General features: G+C 42.9%; 1 protein-coding gene across 1 annotated transcript; it reads right to left on the bottom strand.

The window, feature by feature from the left end:
• Positions 1 to 475: 475 nt before the first annotated feature.
• Positions 476 to 11,709, bottom strand: LOC143321306 (3-hydroxy-3-methylglutaryl-coenzyme A reductase-like). Its single transcript, XM_076731584.1, has 20 exons — positions 11,595 to 11,709; positions 10,160 to 10,336; positions 9,254 to 9,365; positions 9,086 to 9,173; positions 8,916 to 9,000; positions 8,717 to 8,822; positions 8,243 to 8,349; positions 8,042 to 8,161; positions 7,801 to 7,961; positions 7,344 to 7,603; positions 7,096 to 7,262; positions 6,047 to 6,241; positions 5,763 to 5,921; positions 5,117 to 5,274; positions 4,898 to 5,003; positions 4,481 to 4,651; positions 3,024 to 3,164; positions 2,767 to 2,925; positions 2,489 to 2,643; positions 476 to 1,719 (listed from the first exon to the last, which is right to left on the bottom strand). The coding sequence occupies exons 2-20, from the start codon at positions 10,322 to 10,324 to the stop codon at positions 1,665 to 1,667; spliced, it is 2,670 nt and encodes an 889-aa protein (XP_076587699.1). The 5' UTR covers positions 10,325 to 10,336; positions 11,595 to 11,709; the 3' UTR covers positions 476 to 1,664.
• Between the last annotated feature and the right edge of the window lie 589 nt (positions 11,710 to 12,298).

Here is a 12,298-nt window from a genome sequence, read left to right as displayed (position 1 = left end):
CTGCATTGTTTACGTATTAGTTTGCAATTAGTAATTAGTTTGTGCTAATTAGACTAAGTAAAATACATTAAACAATATTATTAATTCCTTTACCTATTGATGAATACATTCACGTTTGTATTTAGCAATACATTTCTGAGAATACTACCCAATTATGTTGATGTAAATATTATGTGTGGTAATATTACAATAGCAGATAATAATAAATAAGTATAAATTCCTCAATTCTTTACAAACCAGGGCATTAAGATTAAGCAACGATACGGGTGTCACCTTCTTCACTTTATATGGACACACTGAACCTTGTCCATATAGGCCCCATCAGGATCTGGGGCCCCAGGGCAGTTTGTTGCTTTTCACACAAAGCTGTGTCACATGAAGCTACTGCATGCTGAGCTTCATAGATTCGATACAAACTCAACTGCTAAATTCCATTAACATAGCTCCCGTGTGCAATTCATGACAAAACAGTACATTCTGTCAATGTAAAGTCATTTTGTATTTATTACAAAATATATCCAAAATATTTGCCATTCGCTAGAACAACAGGGAGACTATGACTGAGCTCCTTTTACCCACACCACATCTGTAGTACATCACATTCCATTCCATTCTTAAGCATCGATGTTGCATGCTAATGCAGTTTAAAATGCAAATTGATTTGAAAAGCCTGTCACAGCATCACCACACAGTGACAGCATGTCTTCATTTGTCTCGACTGCGTCTGCACATTTCAAGATTATAGTACCTGACACACACAAAAGTCAAGTCTACATATCTATGGTGTACTGCAAATACAGTGCAGAGATCAGTTGAGCCATTGGTTTTGTTTCTTTGTATCAATTACTAAATCTCAGCATGAATGGGCTAATGATTGCTTGCATAGTCCCATTAGCAGTGCAGGCACTTAATGTTACTACAATTATGATTTTGTCCCCACTTGTTCTGTCCCTGCAGGAGATCAACTCGGCCTTTGGGAGAGGTTTGCAGTCTTAGGTGTAAAGTGCCTCTTGGATCCAGATAATAATTCTTTCATATATTTATTTCTTCCTTCCTGTAGTCAGTCATGGTTAATCTTTCTGTCCTCCTGTGGTGGAACCAGGACTTGGCTCTTCTTCTCAGTACTGCTGGACTGTGTGAGCCGCTTTAAAACTGTGACACCGTCTGTTCTTGTTACCTTCACAAACCATCCTGATGAAGAAATCAGTGGAGGCAGAATCTGTAGTAAGCAGCATTGTTCTTAAGTTTCCATGAATGGCCACGCACATTAAACAGTCACAAACATGCACCTTCTTGGTATCATTGTTTCTGTGTTCACAATGCTCCATTTGGCAACAGGAAAGCAGAAATGTTTCATTTGAACCCAAACCCTGACAGAATTATTTAATGTGGAAATAAATGAAGTCAGTATTAAGTGCTCCTTGCCAGCTCCATAACACAAACAAACAGAAAATTAATAAACTCCCACAGAATAGTCTGATTAGCTTGTATGGATCCTTTTCGTATCCAGCAGAGATTGGTCAAGAGACACTCCTGCGTCTCTTTGAAAGCACTTGGACTTCTGAGGTCTGTTGTCACTGAACAGAATGATTAGTCCCTCTCAAATTGTCCATGTTTCCCTGGGTTTACTGCTCACTGAAGGAGGCCGCCCTGCTCTCAGGCTCTCAGGAGGCTTTCTTTGTGCACGTTCCTGGAGTCTCCTGCAGGTTCACTTTGGATCTGCATGCAGAACAGTTTGATCAGATTCCATCATGCTTTGTATGTCAAATGCACACTGGTTAGACATGCTTTTTTAAAATAAAAGTGTAAAAACTTTAATTGAATGTCATTTGTATATTTGTATGCATATGTTCCTGGAAAAACAAACATATAAATATAAATATTCTGGGATTCACACAGTCCTCACTGCTCGGGCCAGGATCATTCAGGGAGTCAAGAGCGTAGCTGAAAAATGGGGTTAGCAAGGTATGCTGTGCCAAAAAACAGATTTTTCAATGTCATGGAGGTGGCTCTTTTGTAACCTGGCTATACCTCCATGGTAACTTTGGCTGTACACCTAACCAGCTCCAGAGGAGGGTCTGTTCAGCTATAAAAAGCTCCACCTTTTCATGAACTCTATTCTGATGATATTCTCTCTGAGCGATACAGCCTACAGGATATCTCTATCTCTGTGTAGTTACTGCAGAGCAGTGGTGTTTAGCCATGGGAACCATTAGGGGACAAGACAGACCTAAAGGCTGTTCTTGAGTATAATGTTTGAGAATGCCGCATCAAGATGAAAGTTTAAGAGAATGTGCAAATAATCAGAAGGCACTGAAAGTGCACTGGGAGGTAAAATAAATATATCAACTTAAGAATTTACATGATTAGCAGTACACTGATAATTCCATTTTGTGTGGAAGAAAAGTCAAATGAGGCGCCAAACGCCCCTTTTATGGGAACATGCACAGGGCCCAACGAAGAAAACCTTAAGGTTCCTTGTTCCTACCTGTTGTGTGTCATGTGACTCTTGACCAGGTGGCCAGCAGCCAGAGCAGCCATGAGTGAGAGCTCTCCAGCCAGCACAGTGGCACACACAACCCTGGCCAGCTGCCGTGCGTTCTCCCCTGGACAGTCCTGACTGGCTCCCTGCACGCCCAACATCTGCGCGCACACACACACACACACACACACACACACACACATTAATGACCTGTTGGTATAACATCTGTATTTAAGCCTGAAACCTGTGTGTGTGTGTGTATGTGTGTGTGCGTGTGTGTATACCTGGAGGCAGGCTTGCTGGGGGGGCAGGTTGGTGCCTCCTCCTACAGTGCCCAGCTCTATAGAGGGCATGGTGCAGCTGATGTATAAGTCCTCCCCTGTTGGTCCTGATGCCTCCATCAGGGTGATGCAGTTACTGCTGCCAACTGACTGGGCTGGATCCTGGAGGACACACATACACACAGCCACACATTAACACAGGAACCACAGGGATATATTGAAATGAATGGATACACAAAAGTTCCTTAGAAGTGCTTCACCTGTCCACAGGCTATGTAGATGGCAGCCACCAGGTTGGCTGCGTGCGCGTTATATCCACCGATGCTACCCGCCATGGCCGAGCCCACCAGGTTCTTACTGATGTTCACCTCCACCAGAGCTTCTGTCGTCGTTTTCAAAACCTGCAGCACAGAGATGAGGAGTGGATATCGAGAGAAAATGAGACAGGGTGATTTTAATGAATAGGGAACAATTTATACTAAAGGACCTCATGATCATGATCATTTGCCATTCATTATGTCCTCTTGTGTGCCTTTGTAATTTCTTCTGAGACAAAACATTGAATTGATTGATTGTCCTTTTTGTTACTGCTCACACAATGTGAATAGAGTAAGATCATTAACATCACCTGTGAGCTGTGCATGAAAAACATGACGAGCTGACAATTTTTCAAGTCAGTCTTACAATAAACCCATATGAAGACTGAACACTTTCAGCTTGGAGAAATGATGCCTCCAGTTCATTCTGACCGTGAAAAGATCTCTACATGTCTACGATGATGTAAGTGATGGGGAATAAAAACTACACCCCTGGTTCTGTGCAGAAATATTCCAAAGTTCATCTCAAGTTAATGAGGCGTCAGCGGTCTGAATCAATCAAACCAAGTGAGTATGTTGTAAAGTCATTTTAGTACAAAATCCCCTCAGTGTTTCCCTCTGAGCTGCAGCGTAGGGACAGTAACACAAAGGAATTTGTACTAAAAAGACTCTGGAAGATACAGTGGACTTGTTGTTCCATATCACTTATACTGAATCTGCATTAGAAGGCATCTTTTGAAGGTCAGCATGAACAGGAGGAACGATAACAGCAAGCAGAAACATGCACACCTGACTATAGTTTTCAGATAGACATGAAAATTTGCTTTACTGTAGCATTTCATCAGTAAAATATTATAAAAATTTATTTATTATAAATATGAGAGTATGTGTTACATTTTCTATATTTGCTTCCTGACTGTGCCAGCACTTCTTTGATGTGCGCTGATATAACAGGTGAGTGTAACTCAAAGCTGAACAAGCTCAGCTAAATGAATAGTTTTTAAATGAACAGGGTACATTTTTAACCTCACCCGATTTAGTCCTGTTTCCTATTAATTACTGCAGGAAACCAGCATCCACACACACATTTGTTGAAAATTGATTACTTTCAACAACACTGAGGGACTTTGAAGGGCTGAGGGTGCCATCCTTTCTTAATTCTTTGCTCCTCATTTTAAAAATGTGCAAGCCAGCACCAGAATCTACACTGGTAGTCCAAGGGTGTCCATTTACAACATTCAAGTTTCCTACAGGATTGACTTCCTGTTGATAGGTTCAAGGTCAGTGGTTTAAAGGGTGGAGAAACTGATTAATGCCAGTGAAGATCGTATAAAGCCTGAAAAAGAACTTTGTGCCAGCAGGCAGCAGTAAGCTGCTCTCTTGGTCCAGGCTCGTCCTACCTCTCTGACCACTTTAGCGGGGATGGTGGCCTCACAGACAGCAGACTTGCCCCGGCCTTCGATCCAGTTGATGGCGGCTGGCTTCTTGTCGGTGCAGTAGTTCCCACTGACAGCCACCACCTGCAGCTCTGGGAAGTGCTGCTGCAGTGTGCTCAGAGCCTGCTCTGTACCCTGCAGGCAGACCACATGTCCATCATTACATGTCAGATACACTGGGGTTACATGTCTTAAACTTTTCTGCTGTTCAATAATATGATAATATCAAACAACTGTCATCCCATGTGTATTTTGTTATTGTCATATGCATTTGATGCACTAAAATCCCTTAATATAAATGTTTGACTTACTTTTAAGAGCGCGCACGCACACACACACACACACACACACACACAAACAGAGTTATTATAAAACCGTTACCTTCGAGATCATATTCATGCCCATGGCATCTCCAGTCATAGAATGGAAGCGGATGTACAGATTTTTCCCAGCCAGACCAACCAGCAGCTTCTGGAGCCGAGCAAACCTGCCAACAGCAACCACAGACTCTTTCACACAAAAACAACAGGTAGATGCACAACGGACACACACTGAGTCTGTACTAGTCTAGTTCGGTCCACGTCAGGGTTCATATTTTACCTGCTGGTGTTATCAAAGGCATCTTTGATGGCCTGAAAACCATCTGTGCTCTCCAGCCAGGCCTTGACCTCAGCAGCCTGGCAGGCAGAGGGCAGCCTCACGACGGGTCCTCGAGTCATACTGTCAGCCAGGATACGACTGCTGGCTCCGCCTCCCAGCTGCAGTGTGCGGGGGGAAAGAGTGACAAATCAGGTACAGTGCATATTCTCACTCGATCTTCTTCTTTCATTCACTTCTTGTTTTCCTTGTGAGCTCCGTTTCAAAATCCCATGTTCTCATATTAACAACACATCCTAAGTACAAATTCTGTATCTATGTACAATATGGCGTCTTATTTTTATCACATAAGACAGATTTGCACAGTCAAAACTTTCCATATGTGAGGAACATCTTAGTCCAGACCTTATACCTAATTTATTATTTATGATTTTTTTTTTTTTCAGTGTTTTAATATGAAAACTCCTGACATCTTTTTTAAAAACCAGCAAACTACACCATCAAAGACAACAGCAAATAAGAGACTGAAGGCAGTGGCCGACTATTTGCTATTCACATGTTGCTGAGTGAATCAATTATTTTGTCCACCCTGTGCTTGTCCTGAAGCACGCTATCAACAGCTTTGGAAAACAACATAGCTAACACTCACAGCTATCGCTCGACAACCGCGGTTGGTACTGGCAACCAAGCAGCCCTCTGTTGTTGCCATGGGCACCTGAAACTGTTTGCCATCCAGGTGGAGTGGTCCAGCCACACCCACTGGTACAGGCATGTAGCCAATCACATTCTCACAGCAGGCGCCCATGACCTGGAAATCAGAAATGTTGACAAGCTTGTAAAACAGGAAGCAGAGACAACAGCAGTCTGTCATATGTGTGTGTGTGTGTGTGTGTGTGTGTGTGTGTTTGTGTGTGTTTGTGTGTGTGTCTTTACCTTGGAGTAGTCATAGTCGGTGTATGGCAGGGAGGAGAGTGCAGAAGGAGAGGGGAGCTTTGCAGATATCATCTGCCTTCGTATGGCCACTCCTCTCTCTGGTCTCTCCATCATGGCCTCCAGTTTGTATGCAGGGATGTGTTTGGAGTTGACCAGCAGCATCACCTCAGCATCGCTCAGGAAACGGGGCCCCAGCTGCAAGAGACACAATTGTTTACTATTTGCTGTGTATGGTGCCACTGGCTAATAGCTACAGACCAGTAGCCAGTGACTACTTTAAAACTCACTGCAGATGAGAAGACACAAAAAATGTAGGTCTGTAGATTATCGAAGGATTTCTGAACTTCAGTGAAATATTTCAACAACGGACAAAGCAGATTGTGGTTGTAAAAAATTAAATATTGTACAAACTGCTGAGTATTTTTCATCAGATATATGTTTACAGTCATTTGCTGGGGGAGCCAGTGAAGCTGGCTGCTATGGATACAATTTAACATAAGAACCAACACATCTTTTACCAGTTAATTCAGTATTCAAGTTCTCTTGACACACTACAGGTGACATCTTTGATGTGTTCCTTGTACTGGCTGTAGAGTGAAAGTGATAACTGCTATGATAAATGTATATGTAGCTTAGCATTAACATCAGTACCTAACATGTCTTAGCAAGAAACGTTCCATGCGGTGTGAGAGACGTCTATCTGACTTGCAATGAAACCTCAAGTCACAGCTAAGAAAGTACAAAGTTGAGCTGCTGACTGGATGAGAGGACACACACAGCAAGTGGAATCAGTGCAGGTGTCTTTTCTGTTGGCGTCATGCTCTAATTGGTTCAGCCTCACAGAGATAGTGGAGTGACTAAGCTCATTACAGCGTAGTTAAATCACACAACTGCCTCAAACACTGCAGTCTTATTGGTGGGACATGGCTCCATGACTGAAATAGACACCTCAGGGAGCTGGGAAGTCGGCCAAGGTGACATAATATTCAGCCCCCTGAGAGGAGGTTAGCTGTGAAAGGGATGTTTTATGGGTTCATGTGCTGTCTCACCTCAGGGTTGTTGAGGATGGTGACACATTCGTCCAGGTCTCTGGGCTTTTGGGGGAGGCTCGGCTGATCAGTCTTGGACTCGAGCTCTTCTCCTTCTTCCCCCAAAACAAAGGAGGTCTTTGGCTGGGGATCAGTGACCGGGGGGGACAGGGGCCGGATAACCTCATCTAGGGAAACAAAGTGGAATTGGATACCACAGTGCTACACAAGTCCATCAGCTAGAGTATCATCACTGCGCACAGACACACCTCTCTCTGTTTTGTCAGCGGGCACCGGGGCAGCCACGCTGGGACTCTGTGGGGGGGCCAGGGGTCGGGGAACGTATGGCTCCTTCCTGCAGCAGGTCTCAATGGGCCGCCGTGGGGTCAGGGTGGGGGCTGACATAGTGATGGGGTTCTTCAGTGAAAGCGTAGACTCCATCTCAACCTGCTCAAAGAAGATGTACTTGATAGCCAGCAGCAGGGCCAAGGCCAAACAGATCACCTGCTCTATGTCCATGGTTATCATCCTGTCGGAGAAAAGGGACAATAACAGAGTTTTCACATCTTCTTACTTCACATCCTGACATACAGTGTCCACAGTTCATAAGCTTAATTGTATCTAGAGTATTCATTTCTGAGGACACGCACTATGAAGCAGTGCAGGATATGCAGGGTATCCGTCCTACACACAAGAAGTTCAAAGCAAGCAAATCACTGGCCTGACCTGGTGAGGTAGAAGTGCCAAAGCGGTTTCTCTGGCTCAATCCTCCTGGGTGAGAGGTGGTCCAGTTCCATGCCAACCCGTGGGATGTCCATTGTGGTGTTGATGGACAAGGGCTCAGCGATCCATCGGCTGTGGGCATGAACCATCACCAGGCCCAGAGACTGCACACAGAGCAGAGAGCAGACATCACACTCATGTTCAAATGAAAACAAAGAAATAAACGAAGAATGAGAGGCCGTACCATGATCATTTTGACTCTCTGGGTCACAGGGTTAGGTTTGTTGTCCTCCTCCTCCTCCATCACTCTGGAGAAGTGGCTCAGCTGCCAGATAGGATGGCCCTCCTGGCTCTCACGGGATAACTAGAAGAGCAAACATAATCAATCAATCAAGCTGACACAAATACACACGTACACACATACAGTGAAATGTTGTACCCTTACCTCCAGCACCAATGAGACACATGCAGGGAAGAAAGTCATGAACACGAAGTAGTTGGCCAAGACAGACATGCAGCCGAAGCAGCACATGATTTCTAACTGTCGCACACCTGAAACAGATCAAACAGATACTCAGATGAGAAATGGTCATTGTATTACCAAAATGACCAAATCAAACAATTATTATTCACTACCTGTCTTCTTTCATTTCCCTCTTGGTCAAATTACAGTAAATTAAAGCCATCATCTGCTGAGGAGTCTGAGCAGTGATATGCTCAGAGCATTTACCTTGGTTCATAAGTTCTTTTTCCTAACAGGTTTAAATGTCCTTGTGTTTGTCAATACTTGACCTCCGTGAAGAAAATTAAAAACCCTGACCTCAGCTCAAGGAAGTACAGTAAAATGCATGAAACCCTCTGACTACAAACCTTAGTCTCACTTAAAGAATCAACAAAACTCCCAACAGGCAGCAAGTACCTGACATGGTTCCAACTCCGATCACTAAGCACTCCACCAGGGCATCCAGAGTAAAGGTAGGTCCCAGTACTGCCATGCCACGAGAAATGTTGTCCCTCACTTCATCCTGAACAAAGTGACGTACAACATAACAGTAAGACCTGCTGTTGAATTTCAGGCGGAATTACGCAAAACACGATGTGTCGATATTTCTTCCTACCTGAGAGCTGGAGCTTAAGGCAAACTTGGCAAGAGCGCACGCTTTGGAGAGGTCGATGAGAAGCAGGAAGAAGGGCAGAGCCTCACTGGAGGTCAGAACAGGACAATCAACTGGGGTTTTTTAAACAGGCAGACTGATAAGAAAGGGCAAAATGCAGAGAGTGTCCTTACTTGAGGCCCGTCAGCTCTTTATCAAGAAAGTGAATGACCACTGTGCTGAATACGAAGCTGGAGAATATGGTGAAAAGGCCAGCAATGCCTGCAAGAGAATGTACATAGTTAGTTAGGTCAAAAAATCAATGTCCATCTTATGACATCTTAGGAGCCTCAATATGTTACCTAAGATGTATTTGGATCCCAGTTGTCTCAAGTTCTGGAACTGGAAGTAAATATAGACGATGGCAATGCAGCGTGTGATGGTCAGGATGATGATGTCACTGCTCAGAATTTGCTGTAAAAAGAGAGGAAAATCTGAGCAGTGGTAGGCCAAAGAAATTCATAATAATTCTCAATGAAATGCTTAAAAGGAATAGTTGGACCTTTTGGGAAATGTCTGTATTCACTGTTGCTGAGAGTTGAAACCACTCTGATATCTGTACGGTAAAAATAAGGCTACAGCCGGCAGCTAGTTAGCTTAGCTTAGCACAAAGGCAGCTAGGCTGGGAAAAACAGCTAGCCTGGCTCTGTCCAAAGTTAAAACAATCCACCTAGCAGCACCTCGAAAGCTCACTAATTGACTGGTTATATCTAATTTTTTAAATCTGTACAAAAACCAAACTGTAAGCACGACATGGTTTTTCTGGAGACCGGGAGCGGTGACTTCTTGGAGCCTTGTCATCACAGAGAGGTTGGCAGGGGATCACTAAAGCCTCGTGATGTATGGCAATCCATCCACTGGCTGTTGAAATATTTCGGTCTGGACCAAAGTTACGGAATGACAAACTGCCTGATGTCCTTTCAGAGAGCCATGGCTCTACCACAGGCAGAAATGATTTATGCTTTTATGGATTTATAACTATTGGTCATAACAATGCATATTCATATTTTATGGGGATAAAGTTAGAGCTTTATTGATATTAGTAAAAGTATTCATATACTGTCAGTAAGTGTGACATATAATCTGCTTTTTAAGTAGGAGGACAGTCCTGAGGCTCTTATAATCTAGGTCGGTGGCCTACTTTACATTGCGTGGTGGACATACTACTACAGATAACTGACATGTGCTTTATCATCCAGTTCACTCACCTCCTCTGTTTTGGGGCAGTCAAAGTTCCAGCCACAGATCTGGTCATTGCCAGTGAACATGTTCATGGACAGCATACAGATGGTGAGGGTGACTGTGCCAACGATCACCTCCCATGGGTGGGAGGCCACCAGGAGGCCGTGCATACGGAACAGGCGGGTCAACATGGTGCAACGGAGCTACCAAATAACACAGGTAGATCAATGTAAGGTGGGAGAAGCTGACTGCACACCTTTACCTGGACTTGGATGTTAAGAGCGATGTGGAAAACAAAAGCATTCACAATGTGATCACAGGAAACTCAGCCACAGTGGAGATCAAAAATCATTTATACATTACATTATGTGCATGTTATTTACTGAGTCTTTCTATTTTATGCTACTTTACACTTCAACTCCACAAGTCAGAAGTCCACAAGTTAAAAGGGAAATTCTGCAGTTTTACATGCTTTCATTTATTTGACAGCTGCACTCATCAGAAACTTTACAGAGTAAGACTTTTCAGACAGAACATACAATCATCTTGTCAAATACGGGATTATTAATACCTGCTTTTATATTTCATACTTTTATACTTTCAAGTAAATGCATTTTTAAGCTTCAAATACAGTAATTTTATACTGTGATTTTCCTACTTTTATTTAAATATATTCTAATTTTATACTTCTATTTTATTTATTGCTGTCTAATTAACCTATTCTTTTCTTGTAAATTTGATCTTATTACTCTTTATATTCATGTATGAGCCCACTTTTGGTTTTACGTGTGACACCTTGAGTCCATACAAATGGTGTTAGAAGTCGTTTCCATTTTGCATATTGCCAGAACCTGAACTGAAATCCAAATCCACATTTTCTTTACTTGTCACTGTCACCAATTCCAAACAGATGCAATGCTGCGGTGTGGTAGGTAAAGATCACTGAAACACTGATGTGACCGACTACGATTTCATAGACAGGAAGCCTCCAACTCAACTTCCAAAATGAATATGATATAATAATAATAGTATAATATAATAAGAAGCTCAATCTAAAGATCATTATATTAATTATGTAGAAAAAAATATAATTATAATTATCAATTAAATCATCGATCGAAAAAAAACGAAAAATGATCTTTATTATCGCGATTAAATTACCACCAATAAAATTACCATGAATCCACAGTAAATATCCCGCCTTTGCTTTATATAGTTATTCAGAAATGACATGAAAAATGCTGCTCTTTGTTCATGCTGGTGATTGAAATCTCTTATTTGAGTTCATATTTTGTCTGGCGCAGCGGCTTTGTTGCGGCTCTTGCGCCGGCTCCGTTTGCGATTTATTTTTGACGTACACACGCATGTCTCTCAGGATGGATTTAGTCATCCATACAGTCTGTACAGGCCTAAATTTATTCAAAACATACAACATAAAATAAATATTTCAGACTGACTCACCTTGAGCCGGTAGGAGAATGAGAGTTGAGAGTGAGCGGATCCCTGCCTCCCGGTGCGGTGCGCAGACAGCAGCGGCAGCGCCTTCCCTGCAGCTCACTGAAGACCGATGGAACGATGGCACGCTACTACATCTTCCGACACTTCAGCCAATCACGTCGGTCACCTGCTTCACGAGCGCTTTATCCACGCCCCGTTTCCTAGGCGACAGCGGTAAGTGGGCATGGCCAGAGCGAGGACGTCTAATCTCACCACCACACACAGACACGCGGGCTGGTACAGCAGAGTGTGTGAAGCGCTGAGCGGTGTTTGCACTGAGCCTCATAAATTCATGCTTTCACATTGTTATACAGCAGCTTTGTGACAGTTCAGCCAAACTCCTCTGCTTTATACTCTCTGTTCCTGTTCAGTTGCATCAGACTTCACATTAATGAGCGCAATATGTCACAAAACTGCAAGATAACCTGGATATTAAGGGAACAGTTTGTGGGATGTATGCTCTCCTCTCATGTATGATCTGAAACCTATTTTCTGAATTGGAAATCGTATTTAATGAAGGAGCAACTTGTACTTTAGATTATTTTGGTATTTTTTTTCAAAGTTGTTCCATTTCATGTTACATGTGATCATTTTATCTCTGTATTTTCAGAGCACTGGTTTTTTGATTGCATTTTCATGTAAGTCAGCTCATATGCACATTGTAGTGT

Source organism: Chaetodon auriga, chromosome 5 (genome assembly GCF_051107435.1).
Source record: "Chaetodon auriga isolate fChaAug3 chromosome 5, fChaAug3.hap1, whole genome shotgun sequence".
Lineage (NCBI taxonomy): Eukaryota > Metazoa > Chordata > Actinopteri > Chaetodontiformes > Chaetodontidae > Chaetodon > Chaetodon auriga.
The sequence above is the reverse complement of the archived record's forward strand: the minus strand, read 5'-3'. Positions and strand labels throughout refer to the sequence as shown.

Bases quoted from the DNA above. Each gene is read 5' to 3' on its own strand.
- LOC143321306 (XM_076731584.1), bottom strand. From the start codon at position 10,324: ATGTTGACCCGCCTGTTCCGTATGCACGGCCTCCTGGTGGCCTCCCAC. The intron at 4,652-4,897 runs GTAACGGTTTTA...GTCTGCCTGCAG, and splicing joins GCATGAATATGATCTCGAAG to GGTACAGAGCAGGCTCTGAG. The intron at 1,720-2,488 runs GTAGGAACAAGG...TTCTGCATGCAG, and splicing joins AGTCACATGACACACAACAG to ATCCAAAGTGAACCTGCAGG.